The sequence below is a fragment of the Capricornis sumatraensis genome, chromosome 1, assembly GCF_032405125.1.
Source record: "Capricornis sumatraensis isolate serow.1 chromosome 1, serow.2, whole genome shotgun sequence".
NCBI classification, from domain to species: domain Eukaryota; kingdom Metazoa; phylum Chordata; class Mammalia; order Artiodactyla; family Bovidae; genus Capricornis; species Capricornis sumatraensis.
This window is the reverse complement of record NC_091069.1, coordinates 149406843-149427414: the sequence shown is the minus strand read 5'-3', so window position 1 is coordinate 149427414 and position 20572 is coordinate 149406843. Positions and strand designations below refer to the sequence as shown.

Below are 20572 nucleotides of genomic sequence, written 5' to 3'. Positions count from 1 at the left end.
CTGAAGAATTCTTGCAAAACTGCTGGAGGACCTTTGAGGTCTTTTGAGGTTTGAAATAAAACTCAACTCAAACAGGCTTAAACAACAAGAGAAAACAACAAACGGGGTGAAGTTCAGGTGACTGGCAAGTCCAGATGTAGGGAGGACCTAGGTTCATCGATCTAGCAGCTCAGCCATGACAGTAAAAACTGTTTTAAAATTCTGGTTTGTGTTGCTTTGTTTTTATGTCTTCTCTCTTAACTGTTAACCACGTTAATTTTATTCTGACTGGCCCCCTTGCTGTTAATAAGGTGGTTGCAAGTTTCCATGCAGCCCAGCTGGGGAGAGAGCAATGCTGACCCGGCACTCTGAACTGCCTAGTTGACTGGTCACATGCTCACCCTGTGGTGGCTGTGGCCGAGGCGTGGAAGGAACTGAGGCGCTGAAGTCTATTAAGGCTTTTCTGTGGGCCTGAGAGTGGGTTCAGCTTTTATCAAAACACATGAGCTGGGTGGGAAGGAGCAAATGACTGCCTGAGGGTAGGGGTAAAGCATCGGAATGGATGCTGGCTCAATTGACAGGTGTCCGATGCAGCTGGGAATTTTAAGTTTCTGTCATTGACTGCAGGCAGGGGTGATGTTCACAACTGTTTAACAGTCTGAATCTTCATGGGCACCACTTCAGGAGGAACCTGTCTCCCAAGGGCCTCCTGCTTACAAACGGTTAACCCTTTAGTTGGTTGATGTTGAAGGGCCCAGGAACTCCTAGGAAAGACGGCCAAAGGCCATGAGAGGTGAGCACTTAGAGTACTCAGGGGTGGCTACTTATCACCAGCAACAGAAATGTATCACTATCTTAACAATGTTTATAATAGTACCCATGTGTATCAGCTTAATGATTTTTTAAAAAAAACACGAAGGACTTTTGCTTCTGAATAAGACTCTACACTTAGTTTCTTCACTTGAAATGAGTGGGTTGAGGTAGATGATTTTACAAGTCCTTTGACAGAAATGTTTGTGTTGTATTCTATAAAAATTGCATAAATAAGCCTTTAACTCTGTCATGCACATAGTGATGTGTCTATATTAAACAGAATATTATAAGTAGTTGTTATACATTTTAAAATGCAGAGAACCACATTTCCATTTGAAATTTGGCACAATAAATCTAACAATTTGGATCTGAATTTAACTAGATTTTTACATTGAAAATTTCAAATGCATTATTTCTAAAGGCCATGAGGATTTTCTTATGTGTCTCACTGTGTTTTATAGTAAAGCAAGGGGGAAAAACAACCATTTATCATATTAAAAACTCATGTGTTTTTTTAAACGTTGAGACTCTTTTAGGAAAACATAGGCAGATTTGTGTCTTTGACATAAATCACAACAATATGTTTTTTGGGTCCTTCTCCTAAAGAAAAGGAAATAAAAGCAAAAATAAATAAATAGGACCTAATTAAGATTCAAAGTTTTTGCACAGCAAAGGAGACCATTAACAAAACAGAAAGACAATCTACTTAATAGGAGGGGATATGGGAGAAAATTTTTGCAAATGATATGACCAATAAGAGGTTAATATTAAATGCATGTAAATAGTTCATACAAAAAGAAATTTAAAAAAAAAATTGAAAAATGGGATACTTACCTGGCAGGGGAGTTACCATGATCACGAAGGTGGTTTGCCCCAGGTGAGACTTACCCATTGCACTCTGGGTGTGCTGATTGATTTCTCCAAACATGGCAAACTCGTCCGCATAACTTCTGGTAGAGGGGGACTGCATTCACACTTTTCCCAAAGTGGGAGAAATGGGCAGAAGAAGTGGATGTATAATTTTCCAAAGAGGAAATGCAGATGGCCAACAGGCACTTGAAAAGATTGCTGATCATCAGGGAAGTGCAAGTCAAAATCACAGTGAGCTGTCACTGCACATCTGTCAGAGTGGCTATCAACAAACAGAAGACAGATGACAAACGTCAAGAATGTGGAGAAAAGGAAATACTTGTACACTGTTGGGGGGAATGTGAATTGGTGTAGCCACTATGGAAACCGTAATGGAGGTTTCTCAAAAAACTAAAAATAGGACTACCATATGACCCAGCAATTCCACTCCTGGGTACATATCTGAAAAACACAGAAACACTAATTCGAAAAGATCAGGCAACCCAATGTTCTTAACAGGATTGTTTACAATTGCCAAGGTATGGAAGCAATGTTCATCAACAAATAAATGGATTAAAGAAGATTCAATTGTATGTATATATACACATACATACAATTGAATACACACATACATGTGATAGAATATTATTCAGCCATAGAAAAGAATGAAATTTTGCCATTTGCAGCAAAGTGGATGGAAGTGAAGGGCATTACACTAAGTGAAATATGGCAGACAGAGAAAGAAAAGTACAATGTATCACATATGTGGATCTAAAAAATATAACAAACTAGTGAATAAAACAAAAGAAGCAGACTCACCCAGAGAAAGAACAAACCAGTGGTTACCAGTGGGGAGAGGGAAAGGGGAGTGGCAACAGAGGGTAGGAGAAAAAAACAAACAAACAACATTATTATGGGATTATATGAAATCATGTGTGTGAAACTTGCAAATTGTAAAGCCATCATAGAATTTAAAGCATCTTTAATTCAGTTAAAAAATTAGTGCTGTTTTTACTCTCATGGAAAGTGGAGAGGCACAAAAACAGAAAAGATTAAAGAAAAATTGAAGATGGAAGTCATGCATTCATGTGAAGATGGTTCAGTGGCTGAAGTAAGCCAATCATGGCAGGCTTATCCAACGGTGGAGGATCTGGAGCGGGTAATGACTCTGAGGTCATTCCCCTCTCCCACTGGGTCAGTGTCCTTACAGGCTGGAGCTGAAGTGCAGTTGGAGAAGGTGAATTTTTCTCCTAGGCTTCACCCGTCTGTTCTAACTCCCTGAGAAGCCTTCCCAACACCTTACATTCTCAGCTGGCTAGTCATCTTAGATACAAAAAACCACAGAGTAGGAACTTTTTCCTAAAATAAATGGAAAATCAGCAACAATGATGATGGTGTCTCCTATCTCCCACTCCCTTAACTTGTCCCTCTGCCAACCACACCCCCTGCCCCAAAACAGAGTTGTTTTTCCCAGAGGGCAATGTTGTAAGCACCACAATTATAGGCAAGCGGGAAGAATACTGTATTTCTTATTTTCTCTACATAGAGACATAAATAAAATGTTTGTGATATTTTGAACTTTGTCTGATGAAGCATTTTAAACATTTGCAGATCTATATTTGTAGGTTTTTCTGCACTTTAACTCACCAAAAATGTCAAAACCAAGAAAGGCTTTGACTTTCAAAGAGAGAACTTCTTGCCTGTAGCTAGCACTTTCTTCTATCTTCGGAGCAAAACCGTGGCTTTGTAAATCCTTAAGTTCCTCCTTCCCTCTTTATACATAATTTCTGATAGAGTTATAGATATACATGCACAACTGTGTTAATTAACCCAGCTGAAAAACCTTACTTACAGAGACTTCTAAGGAAAGACATCTATGTCTAATCCTCTTCTTGCTTTAAAGATATTTTCTGTTGTAGCACTGCTGCAGCTGCTGCCAAGTCGCTTCAGTCGTGTCCGACTCTGTGCGACCCCAGACACGGCAGCCCACCAGGCTCCCCCGTCCCTGGGATTCTCCAGGCAAGAACACTGGAGTGGGTTGCCATTGCCTTCTCCAATGCATGAAAGTGAAAAGTGAAAGTGAAGCAGCTCAGTCGTGTCCGACCCTCAGCGACCCCATGGACTGCAGCCCACCAGGCTCCTCCGTCCATGGGATTTTCCAGGCAAGAGTACTGGAGTGGGGTGCCATTGCCTTCTCTGGTTATAGCACTAGCAAGAACTAAATAATACCAGCAAGAATGAAATAATAAATGTATAATAATGCTTTGAATAAAAATAGTTCTCAAACATAGTTGATAAAATTTGTTGCCCAAGAGCTAAAATAAATTTATTAGCTGTGAATGAGGATGCTGGTTTTTTGGGTCTGCCTGTTTAGGTATGTATATATTATGACTAATATACAATGTTACATGATGTTTATATGCACTCCAACAACTTGATACATTTTAAGTCCTCACAATTAAATTACTAAAAATTAAAATTTATTAAAATATATATTTTGATGTTCATGCATATAGGATCAATAAATAATATAAAAACAAAATAGACATTATTTGTATGACCTATCTCAACAACTCCATGGAAAACAGTGTTATCCTCATTTAACAGGTAAAAACTTGAGGCAGAGAATGTCAATAGCTTGTCCAAGTTCATACTGATGTTACTAGTGGTCTGTTGTTATGGTTTCTAACTCAAATTTTCTGATTTTATGGTTTCTAATGCAAATTTTCTGATATTAAAGCCCTTATGTTTGCAACTATATTACACTACACTTTTGTAGTTATGCCATTATGTTAAGGCACTCTTCTTTTGAATTTTCCAGGGAAGTGGGAGAAAGGTGCAAGAAAACTCCAATAATAGCTACAATATTACTTATCAATATAGCACTAAGAATTATTACCTATTACTTAAGGTGTCATTGAGGACTTTCCTTAAGCCAGATAATCAAGATACTTCTCAGAGGCACACTTTTATAATTCTCTATTATTTATATACGATTTTATATATGAAGTATGAAAATGCATAAAATGCTTATTATTCCATTGTATAGCATGCTCTATTTTGACATGTCGGAAAGGAAAGCACTTCCCCAAAGAATTCTTGAACCTTCAGAAAATTTTATTCTCTCAGAAAAAAAAAAGTTTTCTTCCTATGTTAGCTCTAGTTTGCAGAGAAGCAGACCTCAAGACAAGAATAGGCAAGAGATTTATTGGAGATGGAGCTAGAGAAGGTGGGGAGAGACCTTTGGACTGAGATGGAGGGTCTGACTGCTATGAGAAAAGAAGGGAAGGGAGGAAGGTGGACTGGATTAAATTAAGTGTGTTAATACATGTGACGCACTTTATAGATCGTTGGGAGTTGTAGATATTTATTACGAGTCATCTTCCCGTGCGTTTTTCTTGGTAATAGAGCTGTACTATTACAATGGAAAATTGATGTTAGGCCAGTAGTTCTCCTTCCTTGAAAGCTTAGTAAACAATATTCAGACGTCAGTAATGCTACAATACTTTGTAGTTAAATCCGAGTGAAGTAGAAAAATGCTAAAAGTCACTATTCATTCGCATATGACTGCTCAAATAAAAAGTTCATTACTTGTATTTCAGAAAGTTTTCACTTGGAAATATTCTCACTTTTTCCAGCAATATCATATTATTTGCAAATGTTCTGAAAGACAGCATTTGAAATTAATTGGCAAGACCTATAGTCAACTATCATTCTGTTGAACCAGTTCTAATTTACACTTAATCGAAAAGTTAAAATACTTAAAAAAATAATGTAAAAACTGCACTTACATACTCAAACTAGGCTGACTTTTAACTTAATGGGCAAGTCAATTTAGAAAAGGAAATTGGAATCTTTGACCCAAATAATTACTTGCTGCATTTGATATGAGAACAAATATGACTTGGCTGAGCTTTAATTTGGTAAGACTTTGTCCAAAGTTAAATCATTTCAAAGTTATGGATATAGAATTTAAAATTGAGCATGACATTTAAAAAATCCCTATTTTTGACTTTAGAGGAAGATGCAAAGTTGTACTGAAATATTAATGTGTATTTTATGCCGCATGTAACATTTTATTTCAGCATCTTTTATTTTAAAGTTTAAAAAAGAAAATACATATTCATTATAGGAAATGTAGAATATTCATAAAATGTAAAGAAAAATAAATTAAAATTAAAAGTGAATCTGTCCTTGGTTCTACTATATAAAAAACCATTATTAATATTTTAATATCTTCCCTAAATAAAACAAGCTGAAGTAATTATTCTTTGTTGTTAAAAATAAATAGCAGGTTTAATACTTGAGTACCATGCTCTCTTATGCTTAAAAATTATATTTTCTTTTTCCTTAAATGTGGGCCAGTAATTATTAACCTTATTATCATTTTACTTTGTAACATTCTTAATTCTCCTTGCTAAAAATGCTGCATGGTAAATATTTCTTATTTAATGTAAATTTAAATCAAGTTTTTACCTTATGTTTGGGGTAGTTTATTATGTTTATAAGTTTACAATGTTTATAAGAAGGCTGAGCACTGTAGAATTGATGCTTTCGAATTGTGGTGCTGGAGAAAACTCTTGAGAGTCCCTTGGACAGCAAGGAGATCAAACCAGTCAATCCTAAAGGAAACCAGCCCTGAATATTCATTGAAAGGATTGATGCTGAAGCTAAAGCTCTAATACTTTGGCCTCCTGATGTGAAGAGCTGACTCATTGGAAAAGACCCTGATGCTGGGGAAGATTGAGGGCAGAAGGAGAAGGGGGTGACAGAAGATGAGATGGTTGGATGACATCACCTATTCAATGGACATGAGTTTGAACAAACTTTTGAACAAACTCTGGGGGATAGTGAAGGACCAAGAAGACTGGCGTGCTACAGTTCATGTGGTTGCAAAGAGTCAGACATGACTTAGTGACTGAACAACAACAATAATGTTCCTAATCTGAGAAACTTCTATGTTTCTCAAAACTACATTGGAGAGTCCCTACTGAAATCAGGAAGCCATTTATACAAATGTGCCTTCTGAAAAGTGTAAGCAAAGTTCCTGAAAGATAGGAGCACTGGCTACTGAATGCCTTCTGCACATGGATCAGGGCAGCTTCTTGGCATAATGAATAGCACTTAATAAGAAAGATGGTGAAACTTCAATTTCTGGCCCAGTTTAGGCTGCATTGCCCACACTGTCTACAGCGTGAGCTTTGGCGAAAGATTTACTTTTTCTTCTTGCTATGTGTATATTCTCAGAAATCTGGGACTAGAAACATTTGAGGGATTAAAAAAATGAAACTATGATTCTTACTTAGTACATATTCACGGTTAAAAAAAGTGTTTTCCTGTGAAAGCCTCTGTCATAATGCTACTATCCTTTAGTGTGGGGTTGGGTGGGAGGGGGAGTAAAATAGATAATTGTCCATTTTTTACATGCAGCATGCATCTGTTTTTCTAGATAAGAATTTTTAGTGACTGTTGGATGGAAGATGCTGTTTCTGAAAGGTCATAGTTAAGAGATCATGGGAAACATGTTACAAGAAAATGTTTTACTTTTGAAAAAAAAAATACTTTCAGTAAAATGAACTTCCTTCTCCCTCAGGAAATGTTAGTCAAGAACAGACAAAGGGTTTGGTGATTTGAGAGATTTGCATTGGAAAAAATAATGAACAAGTGAAGGTTGTTAACAGAGTCTGTTAAAGAGTAAGGGAATCAGAGGAAAAAAATATGGCATCGTGGAAAAAGCATGAGCTTTGAAATTGCATAGGCTTCAGTTTGACTAAAATCAGGTTTCATTTTTTATTCAGTTCACTAAGAATTATGTGAAACTTGATTTCTTTGAATTCTGTTTTCTTCACCTATAATCTAAGATGGAGTTATTTCTCAACTATTATTTATCAAGCTCTTAATATGTACCAGTCTCTTTTGCAAACAGTGCTGCAATAAAAATGCATGAATATATATCTTTGCATGTTGCCATAATTACATTGCATGGTAAAATCCTAGAAGTGGAATTTCTTTTCATAGATTTTCTAAATATACTGTAGAAAGCTTAATTAAGTTATACTCAATCAATAGCCCAAGAAGTCTTGCCCACACTTCACACCTTTAATTCTGGTAAGCCTCAGTATTTAATGTTTAAATATTTGTTAACTTAATAGGTAAAATAATATTTTTTATTTGGTCATCTTTGATTATCATGCTAAATATTTTCATAAGTTTACTGGCAGTACTTTGAATTATATAAGTGAAACTACTATAATTTAAAATCCTAAAGTCTGTGTAAGTTATGCAGTTCTGCATTGACTTCATTTTTCAATTCTTTACTAATTTTAAACTATTTTTTTTATTAATGCATGCAAGTCAGATCTGCATTGCATGAACATCTTTTTCACTAGAAATAGAGTTGCCATTTCCATCTACCTTCAGCTCCTCTGAATCTGTTTTTTTTTTTTTTTTTTTTTGCTTTAAACATGAAACCACGGGGGAAGTTTCGTTTCTCATTTACCACTTCTCCACCTGAGTTGTCAGTTTTGTTTTTGGTCTAAACAGAGGGTAAGAGAGAGGGCATCTCATTAAATCACGGTCTTTGGGCAAGGTTAGAGTAGACTTACCTACTTTACATAACTTTAAAAATTTGTTTGAAAATAAATTTAAACCAGAGGTGTTCTTATGTTTAAAATAATCTTTTACACCTAAAAATCTTTAAGATCAATAACAGTATCTTCATTGGGGGATGCCAGTGATGGGGATGCACAGTTCTTTAAGGAAATACAGATGATATTTAGGAAATAACCATATCAAAATGGCAGTTACATGAAGAAACTTGTGTATGGACAAATATAGGTTTTTCTCCAAACATTGGAAAAGATTAAATAAAGTGATTTGACTTGTCATTTTCTCTGCATATATCAAGTTCTTGTTGGATGGCAATACTCCATTCTTTGATTTAAAAGATAACTAGAGGCTTGTAAACTCCATGAGGAAATAAATTTTACCTGTATCTCTTTACATTCTACAGAGTCTAGCAGTGCCACATATATATTAGATGACTGTGAGAATGAGCTACTGGTTCAATTTTAATAGGAAATTTTAATCCATTTATGTTTTTATTGTATTATTACAATACCAATTGTGTTATTACAATATAATATTGTTATTGTATTAGTTGATATGTTTATTTTTATATATGACATTTTCTTTTGTATTTTGTATTTACTATATTTTTTCTTTGCCTTATTTTTCCCTTTGTTGCATTCTATCAAGTACTTTAGACTGAATATTAGCAACAGAAGTCAGTGGGTATGTATCAGCTGTATTTGTACATCATGTGTTTGTGTGTTTGCATGTGTGTGTGTGTGAGACAGAGAAAGAGAGATATAGAGACAGAGATGTGAGGTTGAGGGGAGGGGAGAGAAAGAGAGGTTTTGTGAGTGGATGACTGCAGTACGCCTGCTTCAGAATCCATAAATTATAATAAGGAACCCATCAGTTAGATGAACAAATTTCTGGCTGTCATAATGCATTGTAGACAATAGACATTTTGCACTCACAGTTTGATGTTTGAGATATTGACTGTTCTCCAAGAAACTCCACTGGTCTAGGCATAAAAGTATAAAATTAAACCACTGACCTATGATGGGATGAGTAAGGACTTAATTAGCAGGTCAGGCTAAACACTTAGAATTGAGATCTCAATTTTGCTTTATTTTCTACACATCGTACAGTATCTCTGAAGAGGTTAAACTTTACAAAATTTGTATGGAGATTTTATATGCTATACTGGAATTTTCAGATTTAAGAATTTGTGAGCATTTTACAACAGACAGTTCTTACACACTGTCTATATGGGAAAAAAAGCAGAATTGTCTGCTAAAGACTCTGCTACAGAAACTTTTAAAAAAATTTTAAATAGTCTTTACTCTCACAATTATTGATGAAAAAAATTTATTTGATCTAAGAACATCACAAGAATGTCTATAGCTTCTGCAAATATAGACTTAAAGTATTCTAGCAAAAAGTACCTTTTATATTTCATTTAAACTAATAGTAATAAGGACATAAAATCTTTCTAATCATAATTGATAGAGACTGCCATTGCTAAGTCACCTCAGTCGTGTCTGACTCTGTGCGACCCCATAGATGGCAGCCCACCAGGCTCTCCTGTCCCTGGGATTCTCCAGGCAAGAATACTGGAGTGGGTTGCCATTTCCTTCTCCAATGCATGCATGCATGCTAAGCGGCATCAGTCATGTCCGACTCTGTTGATAGAGGCTAGCAGATAAAAATGCTAAATTTTCTGTCAATATTGACAAATATGAAGTACTCATAGAGGAAGCCTAACCCTTGTTAATATGGGAGTGATAGTAAACTAGCTAATTATTAAATCCTCTTAATTAGAAAAGAAAAAAAATCACTGAATAATGTCAGATTGATGATATCTTAGGGCTTTGCCGATAGCTCAGTTGGTAAAGAATCCTCCTGCAATGAAGGAGACCCTGGGTCGGGAAGATCCACTGGGAAAGGGGTAGGCTACCCACTCCAGTATTCTTGGGCTTTGCTTGTGGCTCAGTTGGTAAAGAATCCGCCTGCGACATCTTTACTCAGTCTGCAGAGCATTACAGAAATAATATGAACATTGTATCATATAAAACCTTCAAATGGGCCACTTGCCTAAAACAACAATTCAACTTAATTATATGTGCCCAACTCAGAAAAAGTTCCACTGTATTTTTCCATCGGATCTTAGAAATTTGGTACTCATATACATAAACCAAGAACTTTTTAGGTTGATGCTTGTCAAGTAACAGAATATCTCCTTCCTCTTTTAGATTAATAAATGAACATTTCAGGTGAGTTTATATACTATGGTATTTCAACTTGTCATAAGAACTTTCTCTTTGCTAATAGTTTGACACATTGGATATTTAAAGTAGGTTTGGTTTAATGTTGAAGTTTTATCAATCCGAGGATGAAATTTCCACTTATCAGATACATTTTGGTAATGTAGCTCTGTTAAGAAACTGACAAAGATAAGAGACAAGAGGCACTCACCTGCAATTAAAAGTCAAAGCTGGAGTAGTTTTCCTCTGTCTACTGACATGTAAAGTCTAGTCGTAACTGCTTACTCACAGAATCGATAAAAGCAAAGAATGTTGACTCAAAGAAAAGAACAGAAAATAAGAACAGGCATTTGCATGGGATAATCCAACCTACAAGCTCTGTGGAAAGCAACTGAATCCAGTACCATTTATTTACAAATATTCCAGTAGTTAGAATTATCCTTCTGCTTTTCCTCTGGATGGCACTGCTCTCTCTCATGGTGGAGGCAACATCTTAATAGCAGGCTCCATCAGGGGCTCTTTGAGAAACAAATTTGTAATTCTTTTACTATTGCTTGACTTTTGTGAATGAGCTGTGCAGGAAAACTGAGGCTCACTTTTCTCTGTGGCATGCACATTTGATAAGTCATTTCTCAACTTCTGATATCTCTTGGGGGGGATAGAGAATGATTTGAGGAGTCAAGATGAATCAGAGGAAGATTTCTTTTACTCAGCTTCCCATCATACTGTGTATTTCTGCGTCTATTTAAAAATTGACTTGTGACCCCTAGTAACTTATGTCCCCTTTCAGTCACGCACATAGCTTCCTTTAAGACTGTTCTTACTTAGAGTTGTTCTCACTCTGGGGTAATTTTGACTTGTTCGAGAGGACGAACTGTGGGACTCCCAGGAATGTCAGGTTAGTTTTCATCTTTCTATATGGCCCAAATGAACTAAATGTGTGTTTGTGACTGTGTGTGCCTTAATTTTTAAATTAATTATAAGTGATCAGACAACTTTTTATCCAGGCTTTAATGGAGAGCTTTTCTGTGGTAAGTTTTCATAATGACATACCAACTAATTACATTTATAATTTTTTCTATCAGAGTTATCCTATCTGTAGAATTATGCCTATATTCCTTCCATAACTGGTACCTTATGAATATAAAATATGCTAAGATTTTTATAAGGCACACAGTTAGCATATCCACTTAAAATATTTAAAAGTACAATAGTATATTTTCTTCAGTGTTAAAATGGAAAAATAAAAGGGTGATACAGAAGTAAGATAGCCTTTAATATTTGTTAAATGAAAATGATTGAGTCATTTGATAATCTAGTTTGGAAATTTTTATGTAACATTCAATAATTAATGAAAGAAGCAATCATTTTACACAACTTTTTAATGTTTAAGGAAACTTTTTACTTGTATTTATTAGTCTTAAACTTAAGGATGCTATGGACATGGATATTACCAATGACATTTAGATATGAAAGATTAAAATGATTTGTTCAATGTCCCAACATTAAAGGTGAAGTTAAACCAAGTAACCCAGGTTTTTTCATTTCCTAACAAATACTGCAGCTGATTGGGCTGTTTTCTAAAGGCAGCATTTCTCAAAGGCATTGATTAGTTACAGTGCTTTTGTTGATTTGTTTCTGAAAAGTAAATATCTTGTATTTTGTTTTTACTTAACGCTTGGTAATCTATTTAATTATGTTGAATTCACTTTTGAAGTTTTCCAAGAAAATTTATTTCTTATGATTTACAGTCTTTTTATTTCTATATTTATGATAATTGCTAAAACACTGTTAGGGTATCAGTGTTAACTGATATGTTAATAGCAATTAATACAACATAGATGAGCACTTTTATAATGAAATTATATTTTTATTTAATAAAAGTTTAAGTGAAGTGAAGTCGCTTAGTCGTGTCTGACTCTGCGACCCCATGGACTGTAGCCTGCCAGGCTCCTCCCTCCATGGGATTCTCCAGGCAAGAGTACTGGAGTGGGTTGCCATTTCCTTCTCCAGGGGATCTTCCCGACCCAGGGATCGAACCCAGGTCTCCAGCATTCCAGGCAGATGCTTTAACCTCTGAGCCACCAGGGAAGCCCCAAAAAGTTTAAGAGAAATTAATAAATTAACCAATTTATAAAACCCAAAACTTCTAAACAGACTATAAGAAGATGCCCAATATTTGAGATTTCTCTTAATATTAAGGTACATAGGATGATCCTGAATTATGCAGTCTCTGAAAAGATTTGAAGCTTTCTCTGATTTTCAAACCTAACATTTAAAACTAAAATAGTAATTCATTTGTGTCAACAGTGGAGGTAAAAAAAACTACTTTATCTTGAATCAAAAGGTATTTACAATAGTAGGCTTGGTGCTGCGTCTTTTGTGGCTGCTAATCACATTTTCACTTCAAATTTTTAAAAGGAATATAGGTATGAATTGGCTCAGTAAATATTTATCAGTTGAAGGAGTTCTCGAAGGTTTCTGAGTTTCAAAAAACTGCATATAAAATATCAGTAACATTTTTGTTACAGATTTTTCCCTTTACCTGAATACTGAGCATCCCGTCTTCCTGTTTTATTGGATCAAATTGTGAAATTACATACACCAAGCAAATGATGCTCTAGGGAATGAACAGCATTAACATTTTAATTAAAATACAAAATGATAATCTGCATGAGGGTGTAGCTAAGCATTAGATGACCTCCAATTATAGTAGTAGTAATATTTTTATTTGATAACTAGACAACTAGGTAATTAAAAACATATAATTAAAACAAAGTCATATCCTAATTTATAAAGGCTAAAAGGAAAATAAGAGCACAGTAAAACCTCATTGAAAAGTAGTTATTACACCATTATAATGAGATACATTTTAACCAGTATATCTTATAAGGAAAACGAAAGTCAAAGCTTATTCTATGTCAAAATATTCTTGAAGACCAAGTGGTAAAGTGAGTCCTAAATCATAAACACAATACAAAATGATTTTTTCCCCATGAGGTTTCACCAGCCCAAAGTCACTGTGAATGGCATAGGGTGAAAGACAATGTTGGAAGGTGGTATGGACTCACCCAATTAAGTGCGATCAAAGATTAAGGCCAGAACCTGACTTCATTACTCAGGAACAAGTAATCACTGGGCACTGGTATATTACAGTTTTTTACTATCTGCATTGTCACCAAATTTCTCACCAGTTACAACTGGATGGAATCCTTTACACGCAGTCCACTCTGGAGCCCAGTATGAAGGGTGGTCTGGATCAAGTTTTCTGAGAGAGGAAAAGGCTGGAATGTGCGTTAACACCCATGAAGAGAAGAACTGGTCCAAGCAGGAGCCTTATCTCAGAGTTCAAGACTTAGAAGAGTTGCATTTTGCCCAGTGAACTTGACTGGCAAGGGTCAAATAAGTCTATTCAACTCAAACAAACAAAAAACAGCATATAACCTAATTATATCCATGAACAACGAGGCTTTCTAGATGTCTCTTTAAAAATTAACACTTCCTTGTATTCATAAGCAATATGAATACTATTAGAAATACTTTTCTTCTTTCTTTGTCGTGGGCACAAATGAACCCTTCAACCCCATCAACAGAGCTTGAAGTGTCACTGTCCTTTTCAGAGTGACACAGACCTCTTCCTCTTTCTGGCAAAATCCTCTGCGTGAATAAAGTTGGAGAGAGCCTTCGTGAGGTCTGATGTCTCGGTGCTGCTCCCAAAGTCGTAGTTCTTCAGGCAAGGGCACAAGCAGCGCATGATGGCCCGGCGGATGTAGCCATCAAAGATATAGTAAATGAAAGGGTTGACGCAGCTGTTGGCAAATGCCAGGGGCCCGCTCACCTCCATGCCCCGCTGGAGAAAAGCTGAGGACAGGTAGAGTTCTTGCTGCAACCCAGAGACAATAGCCAGGAGCTTGAAAGTATTGAAGGGCAGCCAGGAGAGGACAAAGGCTGCCACAACGATAAAGATGATCTTTATGGATTTCCTCAGCTTTTTGTTGTGCTTTCCCGACTGCTGGTAATGGACACACAGCTTCCTTGTGATGCAACAGTAGCAGGACACAATGCTCACCAAAGGGGCAAAAAATGTAAAAATTAAGGCTACCAGGGCCCAAGTCAGTTTGATGGGAGTGGCCCTCTCCTCCGCACAGTATGGTTTATCATCAATCAGGGTAAGCTCCCTGGACAGAAGGGTAGGCAACCCCAGGAGGCAGGAGACAAACCAGACACTGGCACAGACCGCATAGGCACAGTCTCTCCTCCTGACTTTCCTGGATACGGCTGGACACACGATGGCCAGGTAGCGGTCCACACTCATGCAGGTGAGCAAGAAGACATTGCAGTGCATGTTGACTGAGATCACGTAGGAGCTTCCTTTGCACAGGAAAGAGCCGGTCCTCCACAGTCCCAGAGATGCTTCTTTATCCACCCAGAGAGGCAAAGTGATGACGAAGATGAAGTCGGAGGCAGCCAGGTTGATGATAAAGATGTCGATCAGTCTTCGGCTGCCCCGTTTGAAATGTAGTGCACTCATGAGAATGAGGTTCCCGGACACTCCAATCAGGAACACAGCTGTGTAGAAGACCGGAAGGAAGACTGATGTATAAGGAACATGGGAGTGGGTCTCTTCAATATCAGGATTGTGACTTGTAACAAAGAAGTATTCCAAATAAACCGAGGTTGCTTCTGGGTCCATCACTGGGTCCATCAGCTGCCAAATCTGGTAAGTTTCCTAACCTAGGAAGTTTTTGTATGTATTTTAGAAAATTCTCAAGGCAGCTTCTTTTATACAGTGTCTGCCTCTTCCCCCTGCCCCACCCCCTTCCTTAAAAGATCTTGGGACAAGCATAAAAACAGAGATTAAAAAACACAGTTTCTACCAATCCTCAGAAAGGGCCCACAAGGAACACCACCCTAATAGGTGCTGGGTGGTTGTGGTTATGGTTTTCTTTATTTGCATTTGCCCAGGAGGTGGCTCAGATGGTGAAGAATCTGCCTGCAGTGCAGAAGACCCAGGTTCAATACCTGGGTTAAGAATATCTCCTGGAGGAGGGCGTGGCAACCACTCTAGGAATTCTCTTGCCTGGAGAATTCCATGGGCAGAGGAGCCTGGCGGGCTACAGCCTATGGGGTCGGCAAAGAGCCAGGCACGACTGAGCGACTAACACACACACATAGACACACTGAAGACTGAGGTGCTTTTTGGCTTTTTTCTTCAAGGTATTCAATTTATTTCTTTAAACTCAGAAGTTAGGAGATGAATTAGCTTTTTTTTCTCCTACTTACTTAAATTTAAAGACATATTTGCTTTTCTAACATTGAGAATTCTTTTGATCTAGCCTCCTGTTTCACAGACGAGATCCTGTTTTAGAATTTTATGGTGGTGATGCTCAAGGTACTCTTTTCAATTATGAAGACTTTTCAATAGTCTTCCATTGCATGGAGAGTAAACTGAAATTTGCCCAAATCATACCAGTCTGCATCTATGGCAAACATTATGATTCCAATTAGTTTCTTCTCATTTATTTGCCTCTTTCAGTTCATGCATAACAGATCCTGTCTTGTTTAGTAAGTTTTAAACAGTACCCAAAATGCTGGGACCACGTCTTGTGTTTTTATTATTTAAAATGTTTTTCACTGCAATTAGCATAGTACCTTGCACCTAGTAGGTGTTTTGGAAATGTTACTTTGATCCAGTATAATTTAGCAAGAATGAATTCACTGGGGTTTAATTGCAGGCACTGTTGTTATTTACGCAGCTTACAAACACAGGTTTAAAAGCCACAAACTGCTATTTTTCCATTGTTTTCTGTTACTGTAATTCAACCAATGCAGTTTCCTTTTGTTAGCATTAATATCCTTGAATAATATCCTTGAAGGAATTCTCCTTATGAATCCTCAAATAACTATCCTCCACCAGTCTCTAGATTCCCTCTAATCTACTCTTTTTTACACTTCATTTTGATAGGACTGATTTTTTAGCTTCTGAACTCTGACTTTTCAATAAGTGCCTCCACACATCGGTGAACTTCCCTTTTGGAATGACTGACTTGGCAACAGACAACCATATATTAGTTGACACTACGATGCAGTGGCCAGTATAAAAGGAAAGCACTACAAAAGAAAGATTTGAGGTTCATTCAAAACACTTGAGGGACAGCGTAGTAGCAGAAGGATTCTATCATATTTGTCTCTCACCTGTTCCCTTTTATTTAGGAAGACTGTAGTAAAACACAACAAATTCTGAAACTGACTCCTATTTCAATTCTTTACTGGCTGAAGTAGCTCAAGGCTCCCTCACACTCTTGTGTCCTTCTCACTGTCCCTTCATCTCCTGTCACCCTCAAAATTACAGTTTTGGGTTGATATTACTATTGCATAGAAGAAAATATAATTGCTGAACATTCAAAGTCCTTTCCACTGAATTTTTGTTTCCTCCATAATTAACTAGCACATTGTAAAGAACGATCCTGCCTGCTGGGTGCCCTCCTGCCATGTTCGATTCCCATGTTCTATTCAGTCTCAGGCCTGTAGTCTGGGTCAGGGAAGGGGGAGGGCTCCCCTGATCTGGGGCAGCTCCAGAAAGTCACTAGGGAGTTGCTTTATGGGCCCCCGTCTGTCTTCTTTTGTGTCCTAGGCTGCTCTGTGTTGTCCCTGAGGGAGTGTAGGAGGCCATATCCTTCCCTAAGTATAGGCTGCAGAGGAGATATAGCTAATTAACTTTTTGACATTTCTGGGATAGAAATCTTTCCCATTGGGCAAGCCTTAAATATTTAATAGAATAACTCAGCCTGTCAGTTTGAAGTAGGGCAATGTTTACTTGAAAAGGATTGATGAGGTAAACGTAAAATATTCAAGTATTTAAACACTGTGTGTGTGTGTGTTTGCATTAAAGAAGCAATTTTATATATATATATTTCAAAGTTTACTCGTAAATGTATGGTAATTGTACTATTAGAATTTCACATTCTTCAGCCAGAAGTTCTGCTATTTACAGAGATAATGTTCATTGTATGCCTAAAATATTAAACAAATTTTAGATCTATCTCAGGAATTCCATATACAATTATTATAACAATGGAAAAGAGTTTAGGTTCATACACCAGAGGATCACATCTGGCTGTACATTTATTCTTCAGGCCTTAAATTTTCTTTCAGCATTCCAGATTTGTTGGCCTGTTGATGTCAATTATCTCAATTAAGTCTGACTTCCTCAGTAAACTTTGAAGCACCTGTAGGCAAAATGATTTGCTTTATCATATAGTCACTTTGGATTATGGTAATTAGTGGTAGAATGCTGCAGGATGAGAATACCCATCACAGATCAACAGTATCTTGGAACCTGAGTCAGAAAATTGTTTTGAGCCAAAAAAGGGAACAAACTGCATACTGTGACCGTGCATGCTAAGTTGCTTCAGTCATGTCCGACTGTGACCCTAAGGACTCCTCTGGCAGATTTCTCTGCCCATGGGATTCTCCAGACAAAAATACTAGATTGGGTTGCCATGCCCTTATCCAGGGGATCTTCCAGACCCAGAGAGATCTAACTGAATCTCCTGCAGTTCTGGCAGTACAGGCAAATTCTTTACTGCTGAGCCACCAGGGAAGCCCAAACAGCACAGTACTGGTCTTTTAATAACTCGAAGAGTATAAAGCTGTTAAAAGACAGAACCCGCGATAAAAGCTGACTAGATAGAGTAGGGGAGGTCATAGTTCTAAATAAATTCTGAATGACGATCATTTTTAACCTTGAACGCCCTTTGAAATAAACATGAAGAAACCAAATAGACTAAAACTCAAAAACAACACTGGACACCATAAGCATATGAAAAGGCAGTATGAACAGGCGATGGCCAGAAAAATAATAATAATAAAACAAAACAGAGTAAGCTGTAAATATCAGTAACTGAATTACAGCACACATGTCACCTCTTAAGAATTATTTTTCCAGAAAAGAAATACTCCCTCCCTCATCCTTTCTGATAACAGAGATTATTGCCTATACTTTTGTATGTTCTAAGACCTTTCACAATGCTACTCGTAAACTACTTATTACCTCCTTTCACATGGTAAGTTGTTTTGGTGTCTGATGTCCTGAGCTGATCATGAGCAACTTAAAGGCAGAGACCATCTGATATTGTTTCACTAGCCTCAAGTTTATAGTAGTTACCCAACTGTAGTCTTTTTTTTTGGCCCGTTAAAGTCATTGTTTTGAATTTGTGGGTGCTAGACCACATTACCCACGTCAGAGTCCCCTGGGATACCTACTAAACTGCAGCTTTCTGAACCTGGTCCTGGAGCTATTGAATCAGAGTCATTAGGAGTGGCTCAGAGAAGGCAATGGCAACCCACTCCAGTACTCTTGCCTGGAAAATCCCATGGACGGAGGTGCCTGGTATGCTACAGTCCATAGGGTTGTGAAGAGTAGTACACGACTAAGCAACTTCACCTTCCTGCATTGGAGAAGGAAATGGCAACCCACTCCAGTGTTCTTGCCTGGAGAATCCCAGGGACAGAGGAGCCTGGTGGGATGCCGTCTATGGGGTCGCATAGAGTCAGACACGACTGGAGCGACTTAGCAGCAGCAGCAGCAGCAGTGATTCCTAAACACACTAAAGTTTAGGGCCACTGTTGTAATTCACACATCTTAACCATCTTTATACATTATGTTTGTTATTATTTTGGCTAATTTTTTTAAAAGTTTAAAAATCACCTCTAAGTTTGAACTTCTTGTCTTCTGGCCTGGATCTCAGAAATTTTTAGGAATTAATTTAGACTTCTAAACCCTCCCTTACTCTGTGTCCTAATTCCTGAGATATGTTCAAAACTGACTTAAATGTTAAAAATGGAAAGAGAGTAAGTTTTTGTCACTGAGGCATCTGCCCGAGTGGATTACTATCATCATTCAGCCATACCTGTGACTTACAGCCTCTGCTTCATGGGTGGATTGGAGGTTTTGTGTGAATACAGCCACCCCAACTGGCACTGTGATATATTACTTCTGTTTCTTCTCTATCAACCATTCTGACCCCCATATTCGTTAGGATTTATTATATTACCTAGCAGATGGTCCAGCAGAAAGAAATCTCTTCATATATGCTGTACTGATTTGTCCCAGGATAAATGGCAAAGATCATGAAGCAAACTATTTGTTTTTCATAAATCTTATCAGATAGAGTGATTGTATATTCATTCATTTGTTAGAAACACTTGCTTGTCCATTTCTTATTTGAATATCATGTGTGACCATTTAAATAGTCCAGTTTAAAATCTCTGTTTATACTGAGTTATTTCTTTATTTTTATTCTGACAGGAGAGTTTAGTGCAATATAATGTACTATATCATGCCAAATTAAGTGGCACCTATTTGCTATTATCCCCAACTTCATTTGTTGGATTTTTTCCTCTCTTGGTATCTCATATTTACCTAAACAGTAGTGACCTTAGTATTCTAGGCACCTACACTTCAGGCTTCTTCATAATTGTTGATTTAATTTGGGTTTAGGCTGTGTACAGCAAAAATTGTATTTATTTACCCTGGTGTCTCTGGTACCCAGCATATTGTCTGGCATACAATTGGTGGTCAATAAGTGTTTGTAGAACTGGAGTGAATTAGCTTGAGTTTTGAATCATCTGTGATGGATAAGCATTTTTCACCCACTTCTGCAATGGCTTCCATTTTCCATAGTTACTGATTTTGTTGAAACAGCAAAGGTCTGAACTGCTGTATCTTTTCTAATCAGCATGCATGCAGCTTTCATCCTTTTTCTTTGTCCATCTACATTTGCCACTCTCTCTGTCTTCTTGTATTTTACTTCAGCTGGAGGTATAGGATACATGCATTTCCCAATGAAACTGCAATGCTGTGGCCCTATAGCAACCATTTTCCTCTAGCAGAATTACGATTCATAACATTGTACAGCTTTAAGTGACATTCGTGATCATCTAGTACAACCATTTAACTAATGAGGACACTGGGGCCCAGAAAGAGGTTACCAAAGATTCACATTGATGATTTTAAAAATAAAGGACAAATTAAACTTCCCGTTTACACGTAGTCCATTCTCTGTCCTTCAGAAACACGGACATCTGAACAACTA

At 37.2% G+C, this 20572-nt stretch overlaps 1 protein-coding gene and 1 non-coding gene across 2 annotated transcripts; one reads left to right on the top strand and one right to left on the bottom strand.

The window, feature by feature from the left end:
- The first annotated feature begins 1618 nt into the window (after positions 1–1618).
- Positions 1619–1777, top strand: LOC138094112 (U1 spliceosomal RNA). The gene has a single exon (XR_011146204.1). It is a non-coding gene; the product is annotated as a U1 spliceosomal RNA (small nuclear RNA).
- Positions 1778–14091: 12314 nt separating this feature from the next.
- Positions 14092–15168, bottom strand: GPR15 (G protein-coupled receptor 15). Its single transcript, XM_068982665.1, has one exon. It carries the CDS (start codon positions 15166–15168, stop codon positions 14092–14094), a length of 1077 nt encoding a protein of 358 aa, XP_068838766.1.
- Between the last annotated feature and the right edge of the window lie 5404 nt (positions 15169–20572).

What these genes read in the sequence shown, in the direction of transcription:
- GPR15 (XM_068982665.1), bottom strand. Translation starts at nt 15,168, where the DNA reads ATGGACCCAGAAGCAACCTCGGTTTATTTGGAATACTTCTTTGTTACA.